This window comes from Lipophrys pholis (assembly GCF_963383615.2).
Source record: "Lipophrys pholis genome assembly, chromosome: 8".
Lineage (NCBI taxonomy): Eukaryota > Metazoa > Chordata > Actinopteri > Blenniiformes > Blenniidae > Lipophrys > Lipophrys pholis.
The window spans coordinates 16098198-16124476 of record NC_137630.1 but is presented as its reverse complement, the minus strand read 5'-3'; the positions used below and the strand labels follow the sequence as shown (position 1 = coordinate 16124476).

The following is a 26279-nucleotide window of genomic DNA, read 5'->3' as shown; positions in this document are numbered from 1 at the left end:
GCATCACGGTGCTACCACACGGTCAGAAATGTCTTTTTGCTTCAGCAAAGTTAAAGTTTTACATACTCCAGCCAGAACTCTATTTTTTGGATGACATTTTCACATCACTGAATTAGTAGCCTGTTGTACATAGCAATGTTTCCCAACACATTAATAGGAGAAAACACTTTCCACATACCATCTAATATATCTCGTGATATGCATTGTTTTACAAGATAATCAGAATCATTGCCTTTATGTGTGAGTGGAACATTATGCTCTTCTATGTTTGGAGTTGTACTAATTTCTAGAATCTAATTGGCAATTTTTCTTATGAAAGTTGAATTAAACTCTCTCCTTTCCTGGAACCAGGTTGTGGGCAGTCAGCTGCGTATCCTTTCGGCCACCCCTGAGGACTCAGGAGAATATATCTGTCGGGTGCAGGGCAACAAGGGGAACTCAGGATCCCATGTCCATCAGACCTCTGTCTCTGTGTCTGTCACGTCATCTTCTTCACGTAAGTTTATTCCACAAACATGTGATTTTGTTTATTCACAGATTGATAAATGAGACAGAGTGAACACATCACCATGTTTGTATTTTATTAATCTCAATTTACAGTACATGGCTATTCTTTAATCGGTGTGATTGACTTCTTTCCAGCTGAGAGATCAGATTGTCCAGATAGATGTACATGTTTATATACACTAAGAATATCATCCAATTAGTCAGTGGATCAACCCCATCATTTTTCTTTTTTAAATATATCAAAGTTCCTCAATATGTTCTAGAGCAGTGTTGTCTCCTGAGTCATCCTGTTGCGCTTCGCTGGCGTTTTTTCTCAAAACACAAATCATGATGTATCGCGTGTTAACATGACATAATAGACGTGCACAAACCTCTGACAGTAGGAAGCAATCTGATTTGCTGTTTACATGGACTCTGACTGGATCATAAACAGGTAAAAGCAACCCTGTCTGAATATTTAAAGTGGACTGCACCAATCGAAACAGATTGAAATATTTGCATGATGAGATTTCAGTCAGGCCAACTTTCAGTCTGTCTCCAGTGTGCTTGAGGGTGGACATTTTCATTAAGTTTGACTTTCTAACCATGGAATTATTATGCTTTCCAGCATCCCTCAGCAGCTTGGCGACACACTAAGGGCAGGGACAGGGTTTGACTTGTCAGGCAGGACGGGGTGGAACTTCCCACTATGTCGTCCAGAAATGGGAACGAGCTGAAGTTACTGTGTTGTTGAGTGCATTTCATGGTGAAATGAAAAACAAGTGCATTCATCAGTCTCTGAGGTAAACTTGCTATTATAAGTCAAGACAGGAGAAAATAACTTTGAACATATATCAAAGTTATCGTTAAAGTACAATTCTGAGTGCATTTGTTGCTTTTACCTAACTTGAAAAGGTTATTGGTAAGAATATATTACTTTGAATTGTGACTAAGAAACATGTATAGTTATAAATGCCTCTGAAAAGTTGAAACAAGTTCTATTATATGTAGAAATATAAAATAGTTGCTTTAACTTAATGTAACAGATTCAAAATACAAAAAATCGTTATCAAATAATTGTATCACTGACTTTTTTGGGGGGGCGGGGGAAGTTGAAATGGTGTTTAAAATGAACACCATTTTTATTTTTATCATTTCATTTTGACTATTGAATAATTATTAGGAACCAACTTGTATAACAATAACTAAAAAATAAATAGCATGTATTTATAGAATAGCTTTCATGCAAAATAATGCATCAAACAGAAATAGAGTAAATACACTATGTACTGTAGACTAAAATATGAGCAGTGCTCCTGAAAATCAAGAACTGAAGGAAGAACAACTGTAAATGGGGAAACCATAAAAGTAAATGGAAAAAATGTAGCGGCCTGAAACTGTAAATAGCGAAATTATTTCACATTATGTGATAATCATTTTAAAGCAGTTGATGAATATGAGAAAAAGTAAGTTAAAGTCCAATCATTTAGCAACAAAATAGTTAAAGATATAAAATAGAGAAGTAAGCTTTTAAAATAAATCGAGCAAGAACTACACAATAAACACTGAAGTCATTTAAAAGTTAAGAAACTCAATATAACCCATAACATTTCACCATCTACACTTGAGCACCTGTGACCACACAGATGAGGCTTTTACTATGTGATGTTGATGCTTTAGTCTCGGAGCACAATGAGTGCTCTCTTTTAGTATACAAAATACAGCTGGGGAACCAGATGATGCTTTCCTATTAATTAACATGATCAGTGCTGGTCTTGTGGCAGGATTACAGTAAACACATGAATCCTCCTCCGTCAGAAAGGTTTGGGCAGTGGTTTAACTGGCACCGTGTTGTTCTCAGACACTCACTCCTTGAATGAACTTTCCAGGTGAGGTTTCCAGTGCAGCTCAGCGTGTCCTATGATTAAATTATTTTCCTTGCTACTGTCCCATGATCTCACGTCTTCTTGGTCTCCAGTGATGTTTGAGCGATCTCAACGGCTGCCAGTGTAATCCATGGCCACACTGGATAATACTTTCATTAGGTGAGATTATTCCAATTGAACACATTCAGAGTCCACACTGCTGCTTTCTTCTGCAGGCCTGCAGAGCCCAATCATCGCCATCGAGCCCCACAGTGCTTCAGTGCGTGTGGGAGAGACGGCCAGGTTCAGATGCAGGGTGTACAGTGGCGCCCAGCCGGTTAAACTGGAGTGGAAACTGGCCAGTAACCAGCCGCTGCCAGGTATTAACCGTGCACACGCACGCACGCACACACACTCACACACACACACACACACAGTCTCTGAGGAAGAGATCTGCCTAATGAGTTCTGATTTTATGATGTAATTATTTACAAGCAATTACAGCTGCAATTCACCCATGAAGTACTCCTCTGTTACTTTATTTAATGACTAATTAAGATTTTTTTCCCCCTCAGATTATCCTCCCCAATTCTTGTATTAAAATTTGGAATGAACAAAACTTTGCAAGGAAGTAATGTTTGACTCGGTACGTCTGAGAGGGCCGCTCGTAAGGGCCCCCCTGCTTCCTTAATGCTCACCTCATTCAGAGCCCACACCTCCAGTTTGTAGTGCAGATGTTAAAGAAACAGGTCACAATTTTTCATTTCTGTCTGAAAACTGTAGTTAGGTTCCCAAATGAGCAATGAAACAGGTTTTGCTTGCTCCCAGCATTATTTTTGATTTGTGGTTATTTACAGAAAACTCCCTGATGTGCTTTCAGTGTCGGTAAGTGGGAGAAAACGAGTACAGTCCTCGTTCTGTGTAAGAATATACCCTAAAATTTATCTGACTGTGGTTTTCAGTTTCACTTACCTCAGTTATTTAAATCACATAACTATATCCTAAAGTTGGTACTTTTTAAGTTCAACACCGATGTACTGCTGCTCCAAAAGGGAATGAATATTCAGTGATGCTTTGTATTGCTTTCATTTGATCTCTGGAATACATTTGTGCACGGAAGAAAAATTGTGAATAATTATCCTTTTTTTAAACGTGAAAGTATATTACCTTTTTACTTAACTGTGAACGGGATGAATCTGTTCACTAAGGGAACTTTTCTTTCTTTATCAGACTTTGTAATCACCTGTGACATTTATAAGCTTTTACCTTACTTCAAAATCTGTCAAACTCTGGGCTTGGAGGACTAGGGTGCTGCATATTTCTGATTTTTCTCTTCTCTACCTCACCTGATTGTAATGGCAGGCTCATTATTAGACTTCTTGCAGAGATTGGGGATGTCAGAATCAGGTGTTGAAGCAGGGAGACATTGAATGCATGTGGGACTGGTGACGTTAGGATCAGGATTGGACACCTCTGCTTTAAATTTCACCCTGACCCCTAATGCAGTTTATTGATAACGACTTATATACTTATACATTGTAGACATGTTGTATGAATATGTATAATTTTATACTTATTTCAGACTTAATTTGTTTTTATTAGACTATTACCTGTAATTACATGTTATTTATTACTTGTTCGTTGGTAATCGATAAAGTCTAGAAGATGGATGATTGGATGCTTTTGGCATGCATTGCTGTCTATGTTGAATTTTATTGTTGTTCATGGGTGTATACATGTGTGAAGTTATGTGTATGCATGTGGGACACATGCATACATGTATGAATTATCTTTGCTCTGAGTTTTTTGGTCAATTGCCTAAAAACCATTTCAATGTTTGATAAAGATGGATTGATCTGATTAAAGCATCTCTATCACTAAAGAGGCTGTTCCATATGAATCACTCCAGGTCTTTAGGGGTTAATAGCCAGTGTGAAGAAAAGGATTGATTACAGCAAGCAGAACCTGTTTCAGTGTTCACGTACATTCTTTACTCTTGTTGTGAAGCAGGCTCGAGAGTTGCGTACCTCTTTTTAAATCTTGCACTCAAACTGACATAAATGATTCCTGCGTTCACAGGCTGACCTGTTCACGCTTCAAACATCTCCTGAAGTATTTAAGCCACATGTATTATTTAACTGTCCTCTTGTGCAGATAATGTCAAAGTCAGCTCTGATGGATCTGTTATGACCATTGCCGACGCTCGCCCGATGAACCACGGTGCCTACCGCTGTCTTGCGGGCAATCTGTTTGGCAGTACCCACACCATTGTGTCCCTGATTGTCAAAGGTAAGCTACAGTGCAAAGCAATGTTCATTTCCATCACGCCACTCCGAAAATAGTAGAAACAGGGTTCCCTCTACTGGCCAGTTGGATATCAGATGATCTAACTGATGTGGCATGATGTGCACCTTCAGAGGTTCCTGTGGCCACAGTCACCCCTGTCGGGCCTGTACGGGTGATGGTGGGTGATCCCATCAACCTGGAGTGCCAGGCAGCAGGAGAGCCACGCCCCTCGGTCTCATGGCACAGGCTGGACAACAACCGCAAAACCATGCTGAGCAGCCCTGTGCCCATGGAGTCTAATGCAGTCATGCAGGTACTGATGCACCTGGTCACACTGTGAGGTTTGATAAACCACTTCATGTCCCTACTGTTGTGACTTTTATGTTAGTTTAGTGAAAGTTATAACTTTAAAATTCCAACTTTTTTTCATGCATTTTCAACATTACTATCTTTGAACCACCATCATCCTGCTTTCTTCTTTTGTCCAGGTACTCGTGGCACGTCCAGAGGACAGTGGCACGTACGTGTGTTCAGCTCGCAACATTGAGGGTGCGACTGAGACCAAGGTGGAGGTATTTGTTGAAGGAGGAGCTCAACTTCCCATGGTGCCCTGGGCCTCTGTTCCCGAGCCGATAATGATTGTGGTCGAGGGACAGACGGCGACACTGCGCTGTGATGCTCATGGTAAGATTTAATTTTAAAAAGACAACTTGATCTTTTTCAAGACTTCATGTTAAATAATTCCCTTTAATATTCCCTCGGAGTTGAGAATCACACATTCCAAAATCTGTTTGTGATGACATGACGGGGGGAAAAAATATATATTTTAAATTGACACTTTACTTGACATTTTACTGAGCTATGAAAATGATGTGCTTTTGTAGGTTTCCCATCCCCAACAATCAAATGGTCCAAGCTACGGTCTCCTTTGCCTTGGAGACATAAAGTGGTGGACAACAGCCTGGTGCTGCCCGATGTTGGCCGACAGGACTCTGGGGAATACATCTGCAGTGCCTCTAACCACATGGGCAGCAATGACGTCACTATCACGCTCGATGTGGAGAGTGAGTCCTTCAGTGTCAAATTCATTTAAAGCTCTGGTTCTGAATACATGTCTCCCCCCCCTGCTTGTAAACCACTGCTCTCCTGTCTCTAGCTCTTCCTTATGCCACCTCTTTGCCGGATGATGTGGCTGTGCGGGTGGGAGAGGTGATCCGGTTGCAGTGCCTGGCACATGGCACGCCTCCTCTGACCTACGCTTGGAGCAAGCTGGACGGATCCCTGCCTCCGAGGGCTCAGATCAGCGGAGGAGATCTCCAGATCAACCTGGCTACTGCCGAGGATGCTGGGAGCTACAAATGTGTGGCCGGCAACAAAGTGGGCAACAGTGAAGTGATCGCTAAAGTCACAGTCAGATGTAAGTAATGCCAATAGTAGAATACCTTGTAAATATGACAATAAATGTGTTTTACCCTTAAAGAATAGGGAGAGAGTTTTAATATTATACCTCTTTTCGTGTCATAGCTCCACTGGCAGTACGAGTATCGCCCCAAGTTGAGGTAAAAGCACAAGGCAGTGCGGTGGAGTTCACCTGTTCGGCAGCAGGTGGGATAGAAACTAAGATTGAGTGGCTGAAGGAAGGAGGAGCTCTCCCACCAAACCACCATGTCAAGGACGGAGTGCTCAGGTGAGGGATTTGGATTACATACAAACATGCAAAGACAAAAATAGGTTAAAATGATGTTTCAACCCCACTGGTAGCATTGTGGGATTTATTATCATTATTTTTTTAAACATGTTAACATTTGTAGCACAATCAATCCATAAAGTCCTTTTGAAAGTCACATATCTCATCCTATCTGATAACTTTTTATTTTTAGCAAAACTGGCGCTAGTAAATTGAGTTTACTTAAGTGCTTCATCAGCACTGTATACATTACACTACATTACACTACTTTAAACACTTATTAATTCTTATAAGTCATTATTAGTGTACTTAATGTGTGAGTAACACGTTTAATTGTAGGACAGTAGTACTCAATAATGTAAAGACAATCATTAAGAGGGTATGAAGCCTGTTTAGAAGGATTTTTTGACCAGAATTGATCAAATGTGTGTGATGTAGATGAATTTTACAACACTTTGCAAGGCCTTTGATTGTATGATTGCCATTTTTTACTAAGTTAAAATTCTGAATTATAAGGGCTAAACATTTTCAATTTGCAAATATTTTGGTGAGCCCTTTAAAGACGAAGTAGTAAAGATATTTCCCTCAACATCATTTTTTAAACTGTGCACTAGTTTCAAATTTGTAATGTAGATGATTTCAGGGGACTATTTTCAGCCAGGAACTTGTTTGTATTTCTAGCCCCAGGATAGTATATATTGAAGCGGCTCCAAAAAAAAACCTGCTCATGTTTATTGTGATGAAAGAAAATGTCCTCCTGTGCAACCGCGTGACTCAGCGGTGTGTTTATAAGACCGGAGCTCTATTGCCTACAGGAATAAAATATGAAGACTTGAGTCCCCTAAATGTTGTCACATAAATGATGTTAAAACTCTCTTCATGTTCATGTTTTATCTGTTTCCCTCCAGGATTGAGAATCTTGAACAGAACAATGAAGGCGTTTATATCTGCCGAGCCAGCAGTGTGTTTGGCCAAGCACAGGACACTGCTCGATTGACCATCCAAGGTCTGATACGTCCTCTTCACTTACACACAGGGTGCGATTTGCTGGGAAGGACGTAGGGATGTACACCCTCTGGCCTACGGTTCCCCCCTTCTGCTTATTTATTTTTATAGCAGGGGAGGAGTGACATTTATCTCCCCTGCATAGACATTAAAACTGCTTGACCAGAAAACTGGAGAAAACACTTCACAGAAAAGTTTTAAAATCTAAGTAAAGCAGAGGTGTCACCTCCTATGCATGAGGGGTGAAACTCACACTCATACCTCACACCAAATGATAATGCACTTTAAATTTGCTGTATTTAAAAAATAACACATCAATGTCAAAAGAAAACCCATAGATAGTAACTCTGTCAGGTGTTAGTTCAAAGCTTTTACTTTATACCGATGCACTCAAATTGTGCTTTTTGACAATTGCATTTACTTTTACACAGCTTTGTGTTTTAATAGTAATAACATTATTTTACACTGTATTCGTTGCTCTTTTATCTGAAGTCCTTTCATTTTTATTCCTGCCACCCTTACGAAACATTCCCCCACTCGGTTTTGTCACAAATCGCACCCTGTATGCGCTTCTGCACAAATGTGTACACTGCTGTTTCTTAACCTAACATAACTTGCTTCTCCTCATTCTTTATTCTTTACCGCAGCCCTGCCAAAAGTCATGATTAATGTGCGTACCTCAGTGCAGACCGTGATGATTGGGAACTCTGTGGAGTTCGAATGCCAGGCGGTCGGTGATCCGGAGCCCACGGTCAAGTGGAGTAAAGTTGGTGGATCTCTGCCAGCCCACATCATGGTGAAAGGTGGCATGCTGAGGATCGACCAGGTGACGGAGGCCGACGCTGGCCAGTACCGCTGCACAGCCACCAATGATGTAGGCTCAGTGCAGTCGCAAGTGGTCCTCAATGTGCAGTGTGAGTCCCTCAAGTGCCTTTTGTCTTTGTCACACATGCATGCTGTTGCAAAAATGTTGACGCATATCGTCGTTATTTGTCTTGTCTTTATCATTCAAATGATTTTTCTGTTTGCTCAGCTCTTCCTCAAATCGCCGCACTGCCAGAATCAAAGGAGGTGACGGTCGGGTCTGATGCAGTGTTGCCCTGCGTGGCTTCAGGATATCCTGTACCTGAGATCAAATGGTCAAAGGTAAACCAAGATTTACACCAACCACATATTTTTAAAGTTAGAAACTCTCTTTTTTCATCCTACTTCTCTCTATATAGGGATTTTTTATGTGTCGGCGGATGCTTCACCTCCTGTGCCTTTTTTTTTTGTCTCATATAAAGTTGTAATTTATGGTACAAATCTACAAATTACAAATCTTTTCACATTATAAGATGAAGTTTCTCACCGCTGTTGTCATCAATAGCCAATAAACATGAAATCAGAAAAGGCTTTACACATAGTCTGCAACTGTTATCACACTTATGGATGTGTACTGCATTCAATCATTTTAATGAATCTGCAATACACGGACAACAAAAGCAGTCTGAACATCATAATGGTTTTACTGTGTATTCATACAGATATTATGCAGTATTTACACAGCTGTGTAGTGTTGCAGGTGTTTGACATGCTGTGTCTGTTTTCAGCTGGATGGGGAGCTTCCTCCTAAATGTTTCCAGGAAGTCAACGTGCTGACGGTTCCTCGTGTCACCCATGATGACTCTGGCACATATGTGTGTACTGCCACCAACAAACAGGGCAAAGTGGAAGCCTTTACTACACTCCAAGTTCATGGTTGGTGTGGAGTAACACATGGGAATGCTAAGTTGATGAAACCTTTCAGAAAAAAGATCCATTAATGTGTTTGTCTCACGTGCTTTTTTCAGAGAGAGTGATGCCGTACTTTGCCCAGGAGCCCCTGTCATATCTCACCCTTCCCACCATCAAAAATGCCTACAAAGCTTTCAGCATCAAGATCAACTTCAGACCTGATAACGTTGATGGTAAGGATTCAAATCCACTGTAAATATATGTAGTATTACTGTCAAATATTTCCATGTGATCATGTTTTCTGCTTTTTTGTAATTTGTTGTGTACTTTTTATTGTTATAATTTCACTGCGTTTTCTGCCCCTCTCTCCCCTGTCTCTCACCCACATGGTGGGAAGGTCTCATATTGTACGCTGGTGAGTCTGAGAGTGTGAGGACCTCATCCACTCAAGCCTGATATTGGCAGTGCTGCTTTTTGGCTGCGTCCAACTCCTTTCATAATGCATACAGCTCAACGTTGATTTAAAGGCTGTGAAAGAGATGCAAGATGCATGTCCAATGTTTTCCCACAGAGTTTTCGGTCTCTTTTTACAACCATTTATTGGTGGTATCTGATTGATTGGTATAAACACATCTACCATTATCTCCCAGTCTACTTCATCAGCTTGCGCCAACTTATAAAGCAGTGATGCTTTAAATCAACACCTTTGTGTGCAACTGGAGTTGAATAAACGTACATGTCAAGTCAAGTCACAATGCTTTTGCAAGTACTTGTGGTTTCTTTTGGTCCTATCCAGAGTTGATGCAGGATGTGTGATGTGTGCTGGCATGACAGCACGATACAACCAGATTGAAAAATGATTGGATAATCACAGAGAAATAATTGGCCACTTTTATTGCTCGGAGTTTAACTGTGTGTTTTTTTTCTCACCCATCTGGCATCCAACCGTGGCGAAGAAATTACAAATAAACCGCAAAAGCTTCTGACCGTACTTGACTCTTCTTTTTGTTTAAATGACAGATTTGACAAAAAAAAACAACTTGCTGAATATTTACTTTATTCAACATATTTTTGCAGTCTATTCTCTTAAGTTTAATAGTAGAGATTCAGGAGGGCATGTTCCCACTCTACTTGTAGGCTGTGCTGCTCATGAAAGCATGCATATTTACAGCACGTGGAGACAGAAAAAGAAGGATGAGCAGTACTTATGTTACTGGTTGCATTTTGCATCCCAGTGATATAATGGCAGTATATAATAAGGCTTTGGTTGGCTTCAAATCTGCGTCACCATAGCATGCTGCTTTACCATCGGGCTTTCTGAGTTCACTTTATGTGTGAATGTTACTTTCAGCAATTTCCATCCTAACAAGTACATTTTTTGAGCAAAAAGTTATGGAATACATTGTGATGGTTTTATACTCAAACAAGTCAGTAGACTCATTGACTTATGAGGCTAATAATTGAAGTGTGGTAATTGTTTAGGATATATTTTGTGCTTTTACTAATTCACCTTTCTTTTGGCGTTGTAGGTATGATCCTTTACAACGGACAGAGGAGGAGCACAGGAGCTGATTTTATCTCTCTGGGACTTGTGGGTGGCCGCCTGGAGTTCAGGTCAGTCTAAAGCAAACGTCTAAAATTGCTGAAATGACTCCCAATAAATGTAACCCACTTTGTTTGATTGTTGCTATTTAGGTTTGATGTGGGTTCCGGCATGGCCACCATACGCGACTCCAATGCCATCAAACTCGGGGAGTTTCACACTGTTGAGCTGTATCGCAATAACACCCTGGGATATATCATAGTAGATGGAGGAGAGCCCATCAATGGCAGCTCACAGGTGCTGTTCTCTTTTTGTAACAACAAATCCAACATTTGTTTTTTGTTTTTTTTTCTGTGTTGATTAATATATTTTTTTCTGCTATTCAGGGCAAGTTCCAGGGTCTGGATCTGAATGAAGAGCTGCATGTAGGCGGATACCCCAACTACACACTCCTCGCTAAAACAGCTGGCATTAAGACGGGTTTTGTGGGTAAGACATAAATTTTTGCATCATAGTGATAAAAATGAATAAGACTGAAGAATTTATGTGTGTTAAACATTGATCTGACTGAGTTTTGGGACTGTGCAGGCTGTATCCGACAACTCATCATCCAGGGCGATGAAGTCATCTTTAAAGACCTCAACCGCAGCTCCACTGGCGTCACCAACTGTCCCACCTGCAAGGACCACCCGTGTCAAGTCAGTTAAATCTCAGTATTTTTTATTTCCCCATGTTTTATTCTGTTTTGCCCAATGCCCAGTGTAATATTTTCTTTCGATGGTTAGAACGGAGGAAGTTGCCAGGATTCGGATGCCAGTTTGTATAAGTGCGGCTGCCCCAGAGGATTCACAGGAAGCAACTGCCAGCACCACTCGTCCCTGCACTGTCACTCTGGTATGTGTGACTCTGAAACTGGCTGATTTTAAGGCTTCCCATATGCACTATTAAAGGTACAGTATATTACAGATTTGTGTGCTGGGAGAGCGTCAGTCTGTCCTCAGTCCAGCTTCTAGGAGTTAACCAAAGTCATGCATTGGACTAACAAATAAAACATATCAGCTCAAACAATTTCACACACAATTTTAGAAGCACTGAGGCTAAATGACTAATGTTCAACATTGACTAGTCCAAGAACAGCAATGAGAATAAATGTGTTTTCAAGCAAGACTTGAGAATATGAAGTGAGGCAGATGACCTGGTATGAATAGGAAAACTGTAAAAAAAAAAACGGTAAAAGCTGAGAAAGCTTTGTCAGCTCATCGCGTTATGGCGTAGTTCGCTAAGAGCTTTGGCCGTCATTGTGTTTGTTCTTTCCAACTAGCAGTGTTGGTTTTTTTCCGTTTCTTGGTGTTTTTGCGACTGACTACGCTACACAGTAAAAGCGGGCACTGCTGTTCCTGGGGGGACGCCGCCCTGCATGGGTTTAAATTGCTTCTGCTTCAACACACCTGATTGTAATGCTTTCAGCAGCACTTCCCATGACACATTGGAAATTGGGTGTGTTAGAGCAGCAAGACATTGAAAGCATGCACACCGGCTAGCAGAGTGAGCTATTGGTAACATCCTGCACGGTATGTGTTATGAGACTGAATGATAAACGGCCTTTACTTATGCAGCATATTTCACCACTCCTGCAGCATCAATATGCTTCACATATTCATTCACACACTCACACAGTAATTGTGAAGGCTGCCCTGCAAGGTGCGTGCACACAATCAGGAGCAACCATTGAGATGTTGGCTTGAGCTTTGTATTATTAAGTTCTCTCATTATCTCAGGTTATATATTTGAAGACGTTACACAAAAATATAATACATTGTGCCTTTAATGGAGATGTATTCTACTAATAAATGAACAAAATGATCTCAAGTTCCAAATATTTGTGACCTGGACTCCTTCAGAGGCCTGTGGACCAGATGCTACTTGCATCAACCGCCCGAATGGACTTGGCTACGACTGTCGTTGTCATCTTGGCAAGTTTGGGAATAAATGCATGGAAGGTAAGACAGAAAGACACTGTCAACTTTGATAAAAAACAGACACGCTATGGATTTGTTGTTTCTATACAACACAATCTGTAAACCTGTGTCTTTGACTAGGGGAGCTGGTGACCACTCCTTTATTCGATGGTGACGAGTCATACATCGCCTATCCCCCCCTGACAAACATCCACGATGACCTGCGTGTTGAGCTGGAGTTCAAACCTCTGGAGCGAGACGGCCTGATGTTCTTCTGTGGTGGGAAAAAAATGAAGGTGGAGGACTTTGTAGCCATTTCTATGGTGGACGGACACGTGGAATTCAGATATGAGCTGGGCACAGGTAAAGTTGTCAGTATAGCGAAATTTGAGACCTCTGTTTACTGATATACTGATGTGCAAAGAAATAATCTTTATTAAAAATATATGTCTGTAAAATGGTATGTGTTTTCTTTTTTAGGCCAGGCCATCCTTCTCAGTCCCGAGCCAGTCTCTCTGGGTCAGTGGCACAGAGTTGTGGCAGAGCGGAACAAGAAGGCCGGGCACTTGAGGGTGGACCACGGCACAGTGGAGAGAAAAACATCTCCAGGAAAAGCCCAGGGCCTCAATATTCACACCCCCATGTACCTGGGAGGAGTCCCCAACATGGACATTCTGCCGAAGCCTGCCAATGTCAGCGAATTGTTTGAAGGCTGTATCGGAGAGGTGAGAACTTTCGGTACAACAACAACGTTCCTCCCAGTAACGCCCAGCGTGTGGATGCTTTAACTTGTTTTTGAAAACCACCTCTGCAGGTTTCCATCAACAACAAGAAGGTGGATCTTTCCTATAGTTTCACAGAAAGCAAATTGATCGCCAAATGTGTGGACAACAGCCCCTGTGATCGCCGGCCCTGCCTCAACGGTGGACACTGCATGTCCAGTGTTGAATATGAGTACCAGTGCCTCTGCAAGGATGGATTTGAAGGTTAGTGTGTTAAGATGAAAAAAATCAAAGCAGGGGTTCATTATGGATTTTTAAAAAATTTTCTCCATGCATTTGAACACCAACATCTGAAGTTTTTCTTCCTTAAGTTAACTACTTCTGTAAACCGCTACGAGGGCAATTCAGACTTACACAGTGAAAGAAACCAAACAGCGTTATGGTTACAGTCTTCCACACTGAAGCTGCAGAAGATGGCAAAATGAAGAGTAATCGAGCTACATAAAAAATTTGATTAAAACAATGTTCAATGTTAATTCATTGAATAAAGTCCATTCAGATCACCAGTTTGTATGTTATTTTATTTTATTATATTTTATTTTATTTGGAGAATAATTTAAAACTACAAGTTTTGGGTGAACAAAAGTTCCAAACCTTTCAGAATCTGTATTTTCTCACTCCTACTTATGTGACGAAGTTTTTTTGGTACATTTGCATTTCCAGAAGTTATTTTCTTATTACATTTTTACTGTAATACTACTGCATACTTTTGCCAACTCCAAATTCCATTTTTATGAACTGATCCTTGTCTCTTTCTTTTGATTCAGAAAATACAACTTGAGAATGCATTGTGATGCAAAATCTCGTTAAAATTGCTTCAGCTTGGAAGAAAATGGACTTTTCCAATTCAAAACTGGTTATTAGTGGAGGGGTAAAAAGCCTGTTAACCTGCTCTGACTCGTAACTGCCTTTGCCCCCTGAAGGTGAGCGCTGTGAGGTGGTGAAAGACGTGTGCCAGAGCAACCTCCAGTGCCAGAACGGTGGCAGCTGTGTCGACGGCCAGTGTGTCTGCATGCCCGGGCACACAGGCCTCAACTGTGAGGAGAGTAAGTGTACGCCGATTAAAAATAGACAAAAAGCCCTATGTTCCGTTTTGAAATTGAAGAAAGAATTTTGTTTATATTGTATTTCCCGTGCATTTTTAGTGGCAGCCATCGGGCGGGAAAGTATGTCTGTTCGCAATTCACATGTGGATTAATGCATAGATGGGAAACATACTGCTCACATTCCCCACAATATGAACATCGGTCTCCCAGCATTGCAGTGCCTGCTGGGAGGGTTGACCCCTAAATGATTGCACATGTCTTACTCCTGCACTCTCATGGCTATATCCTGCACACACAGGCCAGGTCTCCAGCTTCCCCGAGGCCCCATGGAATTTGGAAGCTGGCGAGGCAAATGGTACAGTATATTAACGTTCAATTCGCCTGACATGACCGTGACTAACAGGGCCCCGTCTGGGTTTGAGGGGCCCCCGTGTCCCTTCCGAACTCTACCAGGAACCGTCTACTGCCTAACACATATACGTGCAAACACAAAGAAAGCAAACCTGCATCTGTGCTCATCCAGCAACCGATTCTCCTGTTCCCATTGAAAAGTCGGGAGAGGGGAATTCCGTATCCAGACTAAAAGGTGGAACGCTGCGGCTGGGATATTAATAAACCTGTGCTGCAATTTTTATGGACTTACCGCACCATTTCTGCTCCAGAAATCATATTAATGTGGAATTCCCCTTGTTTTCTTTTCCTCCTTCTGTCATGTCAATGCCTGCAAGATGGATACTCACAATGTGCGACTTTTGTTTCTGTGAACATCAAACCTGCCTGACCGTTCAAACTGCCCCAAAAACATCCAAAACACTTTCTCTTTGAAACCGTCATGTCATTGCACATTTACGTCGTCACTAACAACTCAAGGTGTCTGCTTAAACTCCAGTCTTATGGTTGTTGGGTTTTCTGGTATTTTTGAGCATATCCTCTCTGGGTGTACGTGCATGGGGTCATGATTGTGGTGAGTTCAGTCAGACTGACATTCTTCAAATGTGGGTTGTTGGGTGTTTTTTTTTTAGAAACAACATTATTCAGAGCACATATCAACATTTTTGATTTTATTCCATGTGAGTGGATTTATGGAACTTTTGAGGAGGAAAATTGTGTTTATATCATTTTTAGAGCAATAAAGAAATGTTCTCATTTCAATATAATGAGGATTTGCTGCTGCATTCAATTTGGTATGATCTAATCTAATGGCTAATTTATGGTAATTTGGTTTAATTTACTGAAGATGCTGTAGAGCAGACGTGTCAAACATTAGGCCTCTACATTAAAAAACAATCCCTCAGAAGGTCCAGTCCAGCCTTCAAAAACCGTCTATTTAAAGATGATTGGAAACGCATTTTACTGGTCTTACCAACTTGAGATCTAATTGGACTTTGTTGACTGAAATGAGTTTAATGCATCTTGTTACACAGACTTGTTGACCTCATTGTTATTTACACTGTTGCTACAGTTCTGTTATTACAAATCATGTAAAAATATTAGAATACAATGCAAAGGTTTTATTTTTCCCATCATGATTTAATATATTAGATGTAATAAACATAAATATTTGTACAATTTTATTTAATTCTTTGTTAAACATTTGAATTCATATGAATGTATAAATAACGTTTTACTAATAACGTAACTTTCTGAGATGCTTCCCTATGACATGAACACTGTTGCTTTCTATAAATATCAGTTTAATAGAAAAACTACTGACTCACATCTCTGCACCAGCATTCATAAAATGGATTGTAGTAACTGTAACTGTTTTTATATGTGAACTGTTGAGAACAGGATATCAGGCTGATCTGCTCAGATAAAGATTTAAATGGTTTGTGGTTTTTTAAAAGGCGCCCTTTATGCACATGTAAATCCACACCAAAAAAAACACCTTTTTTGTAAACCTGATTCAAAAAAATGGGTCACCATAAAGCTATCATGAAAAACTAATCGTACCAAGTCGAACTCCTGGATGTGTTGATCTGATCACTGGTGTGTTCATTCTTATGCATTAAGCTTTATTAGTCGTAAGGTATTTGGTAAAGGTCACACAATATTGTTTTAATGCCACTAACGAAGGGAACAAAAGGAAAAAAGTGAGGTTGGTAATGTCAAAAAGAATTCTTTTTGCTCACACATTTAACCAGACATCTCTTGCCGGGGGTGATTCTTTCATGGTTTTGCCACTGGAGGGCATCATAACTGCATTTGTGTTCATTTGGTCTTTTCTATACTTTTATTTTACTGTTTTGTTTTTTGTTTGTTTTTTTTAGATTCACCCTATCAGTATGCAGCTCATTTTCATGATGATGGATACATTGCCCTTCCAAAATCCATTTTCCCTCGAAGGTAACCTTTTTTTTTTTTTTTTTTTGCACTGTTTTATTGATGTAGTTGAGCTGTTGTAATAATTTTTTTTAAAAAAATGGTTATTTTATTTGGTGTGTTTCAGCGCCCATGACTCGTCAGAAACAATTGAAATGGAAATCAGCACCAGCTCCTCTGAGGGTCTGATCCTGTGGCAGGGAGTGGTGAGTCCAAGCTCCTGGGGTCCTTTGGTGGGACCTGTTGGACTGAACCATGCCTCATACTTACAGTCCGCCATTTCACCTCGTCGGCTCTGCTCCCGCACTTCTAATCATTACCAGTGCCTCCTCTCTAAAAATTCAAGTCATGTTTTCTTAACTCTCATTCTCAGTTATAGACTTACATGTCTACAGCGTTGCGTAACAAAACACAATACTAAATGTTTCTTTTCTACCAGCTGTTTCTGTTGCATTCTTCACCTGAATGTTATGTTTGTGCTGCAGACCTGGCACCACCTGACACCACCTGACACCACTAAATAAATGCATGTTGCTTCTCTAACTCACCCATCCATTTTCCTCAGGAGACCACTGGCGCACGCAATTTGCGAAAGGTGCATGCTAGTAAAAAGGTATCCACTCAAGCACAAGACACTCATTTATTTTGCCATGGCTTTTTCCATGAGAAAATAATTTTTATTTTTTTTAAAGGGGTATCTGGAAAACCATGGGACTGGAAATGATCTATACGTATCTGTGTTTGCACTGCACTAATGTGCATGGAGTAATTTTTTTGTCATTATTTTGCATGATGAATTTTATTTCAGTCAAATATTTTTGGGAATGATCTCACTGCATTGCTTCGCATTAAGTTTTAAAGCGGTTGGCATGGTAAATTGCTGCAGGACATCTGATCAATAGTTAGTAGCTGACTGGGTCACAAAATATCTTCCTCTTCGGCCAACTTGACATATTTTATTTTCAGGAACCGGGCGACCACGGCAAAGGCAAAGACTTCATAAGCATCGGCCTGCAGAATGGACATATTGTTTTCAGGTGACTTATGATCCTGTTGTTATTGCTGTTCTTTATTTATAACAGAATCGTATTAATACCTCACTATTATTGTGTTTTTGTTTTTTTGATTTCATCCAGTTACCAGCTGGGAAGTGGAGAGGCACAGATCTTGTCCCGAAAGCCCATCAATGACGGAAAATGGCATAAAATCACTGCAGTGAGGTAAGAATATGTTGGGTTTTTTTTTTTTATTAAATTCTTTTTACTATGTGTATTCTTTTAACCAGAAATTGAACAAAACACGTCACGTAGAAACAGTTCTCAACTTTTGGGTTCTGGATCTTTCTGGCAGAAGGTGGGGGAAAAACACAATCAGACACTTTAGTATTTAGAGCTGAACTTTTGAAAACTTTCCATTGCTCTTACTTTGCCGACCTTCGTTTGTTAGTGGCAGTGGGTCAAATCACTGGTGTTTGGCTGCTCTGGATTAGGGTAGTTTTCAAAATAATCGTAATTACTTTTACATTTTCAGGATGATCAAAGTCAAATATCTGGTTTGGGGAAATTTGTTTAGATTGTTTAGGACTTTTTAAGTCAGCACAGTAATGATAATATGATTGTTTCACATATATCCAAAAGCTCTATTTACACTCCTCCACCGGATTCCTCCATCTATCGAGTGCAACCTACTAAAACACATGATAGACGTCAATGAGTAAAATCTTCCTTAAAACCTGCTGAAGAATAACACTATAAAAAAAAAAATCTGTTAGACAGCTACAGCTCATCCAGAGTCCTCACCAACACACAGAGGGTGGAGCGCATCACACCTCAAGCTTCAATCTCTGCGCTGGCTGCTCGTATGTCAAAAGATTGTCTTCAACAAACTTACTTCTTGTAAGCCTAAATGCATCTCAGTTTAGATTATGGAACCTAAATTCTCAGGAAGAGGTTTACCCAGTGTCCCCGGAGTCACAAGAAACAAGGTGAAGCAGCTTTCAGTTCCTCACTCTTCATCTTCACCTGTGGAACAAACTTTCTGAACACCTGAGGACTGCTCAAACACTCTCTTCTTTTAAATCAAGACTTCAAATTTGTTCAGACTTTACATTAAACATTCGATTTTACTTCTTTTTTTTTTATTACATTTATCTAAATAAAGTTTTTAATGTATTCCTTTTATTTTTTTGTAATGTACTGTGAATTGCCTTGTGTCTGAATGGTGCTAGAATATAAAGAAATTTGCCTTCCCTTTATCAAGGGGCTTTGAGAATAACGTTAATGAAATGTATATATTGCGCTTTGGAATTGATGTTTGTTACCTTCCTTGCAGAACTGGAAAAGATGGATACATACAGGTTGATGGAGGAGCCACACTACACGGACAGTCCAGAGGCAAAAGTCTCATGGTCAACACCAAAGGGAGCATATACCTCGGTGAGCGGGATGGTTATTCTGAAGAGAAAAGAAAAAAAAAAGTCAAATATCTGTCTGTACTCTCCCATGATTCTGTCCATTTTCTTCTTTTTATCTGTATTTTTCCTTTCAATTTTACTAATATAGTTTTGGCTTGTTTTATTCTAACATGGCATTGAAAATAACACATGAATGATTACTATTATGTAATCACCAGTTTATTGTACAGACATTTTTGTACATGGAAGGAGTTGAAGAGCTTCAGAGTTGCAGTCTCTCTTTCAGTTTCAGGACTTTATATGGAGGGCTGATTTTTGCGTACTGTTCTGTCTATCCAGCAGTATAGAAACAAGATTCCTCCTACAGCAGCCGAATAAAGAACCTGGACCTGGGAGCATATTCTGTTTAATATTAGGACCTAGCTGTTGTCGTAGGAGTTACTATTTTAGTGAACTCCTTTTTACTTGAGGAGGAAACCATTATTCATGCTGAACTCGCCCAGTCCTGACAGGAATGTCATCCAGGTGTAACTCATATAATCCTGGATTTACTTGTAATTGACCTTGCACTGATGTATTTCTGACTTCTCAGCTCATCTCTGCTATGTCAGCAATTTATCTCATCTGCTGCTTGTTGCTTTTTGTGTATTTTTTTAAAAAACGGCTAAGATCCCAACGACAGAGCATATTATTAGCTGGTGTGACGTTTGCCCAACTTAAGGAGCAAATCAGTTACTAAGTAAAACTAATCGATTTGATCATTTTGCCAGTTTCAGGGCTTCATAAAGATTTGGCTGACGCATACAGTTTGTGGTTTTTGTTTGACACTACCTGAAAAGTCGATCTCTTTATCATCTATGTGTTTTCTCATATGACAGGTGGAGCACCACACATGAGCTCCATGACCGGGGGGAAGTTTTCGTCGGGAATGACGGGCTGCGTGCGGAACCTGACCCTGATGAACGCTCGGCCGGGACAGCAGCCGTCTCAGGCCATCGACCTGCAGGCCCACGCGGCGCACGGCGTCAACGTGCAGCCCTGCTCTTCATAGACTGCAGCAGAAACACACACTAAACAGAGAGAGACTACAGAGTGATGTCTCACGCACACACACACGCACACACACACACACACACACACACACACACACACACACACACACACACACACACACACACACACACACACACACACACACACACACACACACACACACACACGCGCGCACACACACGCAGAAACGTACATACACACAGAGCCTGACTCAAACTTGGTGCTTTGCTGCTACCAAAAAACACAAGAAAAAAAGGAAAATACCAACAAGTTGACAGAAAATCATGCGTCTCTCTGTGTGCAGTGAAACCAAAAAAAAACAAAAAAACAACAACAACAAAAAAAAGATGGAGAATTTTAAATCATATTAACAAGCCTTCTCTTCCTCAGTGTTGTATTCTCAATGAAGGACTATTAACACAAGACAACCTGTTCAGTTTACATTCATCCAGCACTAGTTTTAGCTACGAGAGGAGTAAAAGTTAAACATATTAGGCGTTCGACGAGGGGTCAGATCCTATGGAGTTGGAGATGTTTTTACAGCACTGAATTTTTATTTATATACATATGAATATATATATATTATATTTGTGGGGGAAAACATGCAAACTAACCATAACTGCTCTTCAACTTCCCCAGATTTCGTTCTGGGTTCTAATACTGTGTGTCCAGGGCTTTTTATCGGCCTAACTGTATTAATACTTGAAGACTTTTAGGCCTTCTTTCTTCACTTCTGTAGAGGAACTTTTTTTATTCTTTTTTTTTTGCGAGCATGCTGCAACCTGTTGGGAGAAGAGCGCAAAAGGTCACAGTCACGTTTCAGTACACAACTCAGGATGTAACACACACACCACAGCGGATATTACAAGTACTGCTACTTTCATTGCGTACATTCTGTTTTTGCAAGTCACAGTGATGTCTTCTTTGTCTGTATTTGTTCTTTTTTATGAAGAAAAAAAAAAAAAAGAAAGAAACCCTGGTGCTAATGTCAGACATGAAGATACGGAGCGTGGTGAGCCGTCTGTGACATGTAGAAGTTTAGTTTTGGTTTTTTTTGTTGAAGAAAGCTTTTCCCACACGTTATACACTGCTGTCACTTGTTCATTTGCATGGCAATAAGGTTGATTTGATGACGATATGGCATGGTTTGTTGCCTCCACGGCCTTATTTGATTGAGTAGATCTCAAAAAGAATAAAAAAAAGTGTGTTTTTTTTTTTTGTTATTTTTTAAGTGTGGTTGTTGAAAATTGTTATATGTGGGAAACTATCTGCCAGTCAGGTAGATATTCATATGAACTGAGAATGGGTGTGTATGCTGAGTGAAGATTGTATGTTATATATTTTCAAAGGTTTCTCTACACGGAGCTACAGTCCTAGTCGGGTGTGTATGTGTGTGCATGCGACATGATCCATTTCCTCAGGAGAGTCAACCCAGAACTGTCACAAGGTTCCAACTTAAATTTCAGCTTCAGTAGCTTCCGAGACACTTCAGTGAGCTCGGAAACTCAGCGTGGCTCTGTGGGTAGTTTTCTCTGCAGGAGGGAGACTCGTCTCCAGCAGTGGGATCAGTGTTTGATCATGTGTGGGCAAAGTGGGAGTCTTCCTGCAGGTGCTGTGATCGCCGGTGTAACTCGAACAGAAGCATGCTCGCCCACGTTTTAGCCGACCACCAAACCACAATGATTATTTGAAGAGTTCACAAATGTTTTTTTTTTCTTTCCTTTTATTGTTTTTTTTTTTTTTTTTTTTTTATATGCTTAAAATATCTGTATTAATATCCCAGAATGAGAACTATCCTTTCACTTAGCGTTGCTTCATTTTAATTTAATTTATGTTTTTTGTTTCCTCCTCTTTCGATTGCTTTTGTTTCAAGGCTTAAATCTGCTGTTCTATAATGTCACAAAAGCTTGCTTTTTTTTTTTCTTTTCTCTTTGGTTATTGTGTATTGCCTCCCACAACCCGATTGTTTTATTTTCCCTCTGATGTTTGAGTCAGAAAAGGGCCCTTCTGGTAAGTTCTTCACACATCACCTCAACAAGGTCCCTACTCGTCTGAGGCTTATTATTCGCTCGGTGGAAACAAGTCTTAGCTCCAAACGCATGAACACACAGGAAAGATTATCGTCATGAGCATGTCGACTGAGAGGAAGTCAAGCAGTGGCTTCAGACGTTAACACATCAAATGAAAGTTGGATACCCATCTTTACACTGTACGCCAAATGCAAACCGCTGCTTGGTTGATTTTTTTACACCTTTACAAATCATAAATGGTGTACTTTTATGAATGATGGATATAATTGTTTTTGTTTTTGTTTTACATTTTGCAGTTTTCCCTTCTGAATGGCAGACAAAAGCAAGTTCACTAACTGAGATAGATGAATGACAGTGTACCGGGTGGAAATCGTCTGTCAGGATGATCTGACTGTTTCATTTCTAGAATTAAAACGATGCTCCCTTTTGCCCTCTGTGTTTCTTAATTAAAAAGAAAATTCATGTGCTATTTGTAATCTCTTGTGTTTTCATTTGTTCTACGACTACATGGTGTTTTATGCAAAGTACATATTTTATAATCGTCACATGAGTCATTGTGCTGGATAGTACAGTTGAACCTGTAGTCAAGTCCCCGGGGGGGGGTGAGGCGGGGCGGGGCTTCAAGATCCAATGTTCCCTCACAGAGGTTACACCCAAATTGGGTTTCTGAAATAAACCTGTTCCCTGGCTTTGCTCTTCTCATCTTACTGAATGTGCTTTTTATTTATTAAATGTACCTTGAATTCTTAAAGACAAAATATTATTCTCCAGGGATGGGCTGCAGAAATCCTTTCCAACATAGGGCCAAATCTTAATGGATTATTTGACAATGGAACGTAAAGAGCAAACTGAAAACGTATTGAACCAAAAACTGCATTTCATAAATGTCACGTTAAAATGCATTTAGTTTTACAACATTTGAAGAAGATTGCAATAGATATTGTGGTCAAATGGTAATCCTTCTTGCCTCAGCAGTTGTCTGTGAATGTTCTTGGCAGTGAGAAAAATTAGTGTATTATTAGTATATATACAGGGTTTACCCTGCAGGTACTGTTTTTGTTGCCTGACCCAAATACGATGCGAAGCAATATCCATCTCCTATATCAGTTAATCCTGTCCAGGGTTAAGAGGTTAGTATAGACAGCAAATAACAAAAATTATCTTTTAGAATGAGCATAAACAGATTGTTCGCAGTATTAGTGATGCATTTTTACAAAAAATGCAACCTCTGACACTGAAAAGCTAATCATCATATTAATGCTTTGCCTGAAGGAACCTGAGGAACTGATGCTGGGAGTGTAGTCACCTCCACCGCAGTTATGTCACCAGATGAGAGGGACCACAACAAGGGAGGATTACCTGTACATCATACTGAAACTCCTGTGTGAAGCTCAAACTCAACGTCTTAATTTTTCTCTGACACACGTTTGCAAATTGACATTATTGTGGTTAAGTCATAAAATTGCAGTCATATAGGAAATTACCTCAAAATCAGGTCAATCTATTTATCATCAATCCCCCTGAATAATCTCGATTCTTGCGTGAGTGAAAATCCAGCAGATGCATTAAACGCACAACAAAAGCAGTGTACATGCTTCCCAGCTTCTAGAAGCTGTTACGTAAAGTTTGTTTCTCTCCAGGCAACTTAGACAGTGAGATGCTATCAGTTGCATGATGGGAAATGGGTAATGGGCTGTTTTTGTAGCCTGACCCAAATAACCCACTAAATCTTATGATAGGTTGTACGCTGATGCTTTAACTGTTAGATTAAAGAAATATCTCCTACAAGCTTCCAAACTTTCTGAAAGTGTGTCACTAAATCACTTCAGTACAACTTTGATCAAAAAGCTTTTTATACAGTGGAGCCTCAGAGTTCTGATTCTCCTCCAAGAAATAGGATTGCTGTTGTCATCCTGTTTGTTTTATGAAGGACGTAGCAGGAGGTTGTGGATCGGGCAATCGGTTTTTTTAAACCTGATTGTGAAAAGAAAGAATGGTTTTCTAAAAGTACTTAGCAGAGAAGGAAGAAATAAACAAGTTTGACATAATCAACTGAAAACTTATGGATGTAGTTAATTGATTGAGGAGGAAGTGATAGGATATTGTAATAGTATGTATGTCTGTTTGCAGAAACTATAGCAAAGGATGGATTTGATTGGATAACTGCCCCTGTGTCTGTCTGAGCTGCCGCCTGCAGTCATTTAAGGCCTGATGAAGGAAGCCCGGCGGCAGAGCTGGTCGGAGGAGGGGAAACACTGCTAAGGGTAGATTGTGGAATTATGGTTGATGGATTTAATTTAGGATCTGCAATTTCTGTTTCTAGTTTCACGTATTACCGAGTTGGAAGTGACAATTGATCTGTGGCTGCCTTTTCTCTGGATCGCCTCAAACTGTTCCCACGGTGAGCCTGAGGTGAGCCCCAGACCAGAGGTTGAGAGCCACTGCTCTCCATGACTTGCCAGCTCTGTAGGCTTATACTAGGAATACTGTGCATGGATTTTAAAATACATTTAGTGATCATGTTCCCTTGATCACAGTGAGAATAACGGATACAGGTTCGAAGCAAATTACCTCCTTAATGTTTACCTTGTATAAAATAAAATAAAAATACACTTTATATTCACACGATATACTTATTGATGTCATTGAATTGTACATGATGCACTGTACAGTGATCTTTTTACTGACATTTTGTTATAGTATCACCATGAAAATGTTTTTCTTTTTGGAGTCCTCATGAACTTCATCCCCAGCAGAAATACAATCCTGCCCAAAATGCAGCTGACATTTACATAGAACACTATTCCAATAATTTAAACAACCTAATATCATATTTTTTGTTGCAGGGAAGCCCTGTGGTCATCTCTTCTCAAATATATATTACTGGATTGGCCGTGGGTGTGTTGTGTCACAGTATCATGCAGATGGCTGTCATTGTACACCAATCCAGGTTATTTTACACTTTTCTATCGGAGACATTTAATAGCAAAGTTTTAAGACTTACTGTTCAGGCAACAACTCCACAGAAATCCAATAGTCCCTTTGGAAAAGGAAGCCTGCTGTTTAGGTACAGTACAGCTGTCTGGTTATAACAAAGACACACTGGGAGTGTTGACATTCTGACCTTTTCAAGTGAATGGAAAAGAGACATAATGGTCAGGTTCAGTATCAGCAAACAACAGCAGCATCAATACACTATGTTTTTAATAAAACATAGAACTCATTTGACCATACAAGCTTTTATATTATGTTCTGTTATTGCTGGACAGGTACTAACACTTTACACTGAAGTTACAGTAAGTTGGAACAAATTACATTAATGATGAATGGATTTCATAGCTGTGTGTGTGTGTGTGTGTGTGTGTGTGTGTGTGTGTGTGTGTGTGTGTGTGTGTGTGTGTGTGTGTGTGTGTGTGTGTGTGTGTGTGTGTGTGTGTGTGTGTGTGTGTGTGTGTGTGTGTGTGTGTGTGTGTGTGTGTGTGTGTGTGTGTGTGTGTGTGTGCCACCCTGTTTGCGAGACTCCAGAAGGGGTGGGACATGTGAGAAGGTGATATTCCCTTCTCCCTTTAAAATAAAGACTTGAGGGCACCTGCACACTGTGGAAAAACGGGAGTGCTTGTGAACATGGGGACCAGGTGCTAACCTTATTTCAAAGGTTCTTTTTGCAAATGTTGAAAAACTCATTCACTCCCAGCCTCACAGCAGGCTTGCCTCCGCAGACTTGCTCATTCAGTCTGTCCCCTTCTCTCACACTGAAGGTGTGCCTCCCTAAATGAGGCCAGCCCCACCCTTAATAACTACTGTCAGCCGTGGTGATTGATGGATTTTCCGTCTCTGTTGTGGCAAAAGGTGCGCTGAGGCGCACTCCGGCCCCACCCACACCAGTGCGGGTGACGCGACGCCACAACCCGTCTCCAACCCACACTCCCCATGTTCACAAGCACTCCCGTTTCTCCACAGTGTGCAGGTGCCCTCAAGTCTTTATTTTAAAGGGATAAGGGAATATCACTGTGTCTGTGTATGTGTGTGTGTGTGTGTTGTGTGTGTGTGTGTGTGTGTGTGTGTGTGTGTGTGTGTGTGTGTGTGT

The 26279-nt window shown here is 40.3% G+C and overlaps 1 protein-coding gene across 1 annotated transcript in view; it reads left to right on the top strand.

Annotated features, from left to right (window-relative positions):
- hspg2 (heparan sulfate proteoglycan 2) overlaps positions 1-20382 on the top strand; it is a 105327-nt gene extending 84945 nt beyond the window's left edge. The window contains exons 56-86 of the mRNA XM_080470539.1: positions 352-496; positions 2588-2731; positions 4506-4640; positions 4769-4950; positions 5126-5321; positions 5522-5701; positions 5794-6054; positions 6162-6324; positions 7233-7330; positions 7977-8243; positions 8363-8475; positions 8922-9069; positions 9162-9278; positions 9443-9460; positions 10575-10659; positions 10741-10885; positions 10975-11077; positions 11177-11286; positions 11374-11482; positions 12490-12588; positions 12688-12909; positions 13027-13271; positions 13361-13532; positions 14252-14374; positions 14673-14729; positions 16645-16720; positions 16824-16902; positions 17663-17733; positions 17833-17916; positions 19028-19131; positions 19988-20382. Of these exons, the coding sequence (XP_080326665.1) occupies positions 352-496; positions 2588-2731; positions 4506-4640; positions 4769-4950; positions 5126-5321; positions 5522-5701; positions 5794-6054; positions 6162-6324; positions 7233-7330; positions 7977-8243; positions 8363-8475; positions 8922-9069; positions 9162-9278; positions 9443-9460; positions 10575-10659; positions 10741-10885; positions 10975-11077; positions 11177-11286; positions 11374-11482; positions 12490-12588; positions 12688-12909; positions 13027-13271; positions 13361-13532; positions 14252-14374; positions 14673-14729; positions 16645-16720; positions 16824-16902; positions 17663-17733; positions 17833-17916; positions 19028-19131; positions 19988-20160 (4224 nt within the window). The 3' untranslated portion in view covers positions 20161-20382. The remainder of the gene's footprint in view (positions 1-351; positions 497-2587; positions 2732-4505; positions 4641-4768; positions 4951-5125; positions 5322-5521; positions 5702-5793; positions 6055-6161; positions 6325-7232; positions 7331-7976; positions 8244-8362; positions 8476-8921; positions 9070-9161; positions 9279-9442; positions 9461-10574; positions 10660-10740; positions 10886-10974; positions 11078-11176; positions 11287-11373; positions 11483-12489; positions 12589-12687; positions 12910-13026; positions 13272-13360; positions 13533-14251; positions 14375-14672; positions 14730-16644; positions 16721-16823; positions 16903-17662; positions 17734-17832; positions 17917-19027; positions 19132-19987) is intronic.
- Positions 20383-26279: the final 5897 nt, after the last annotated feature.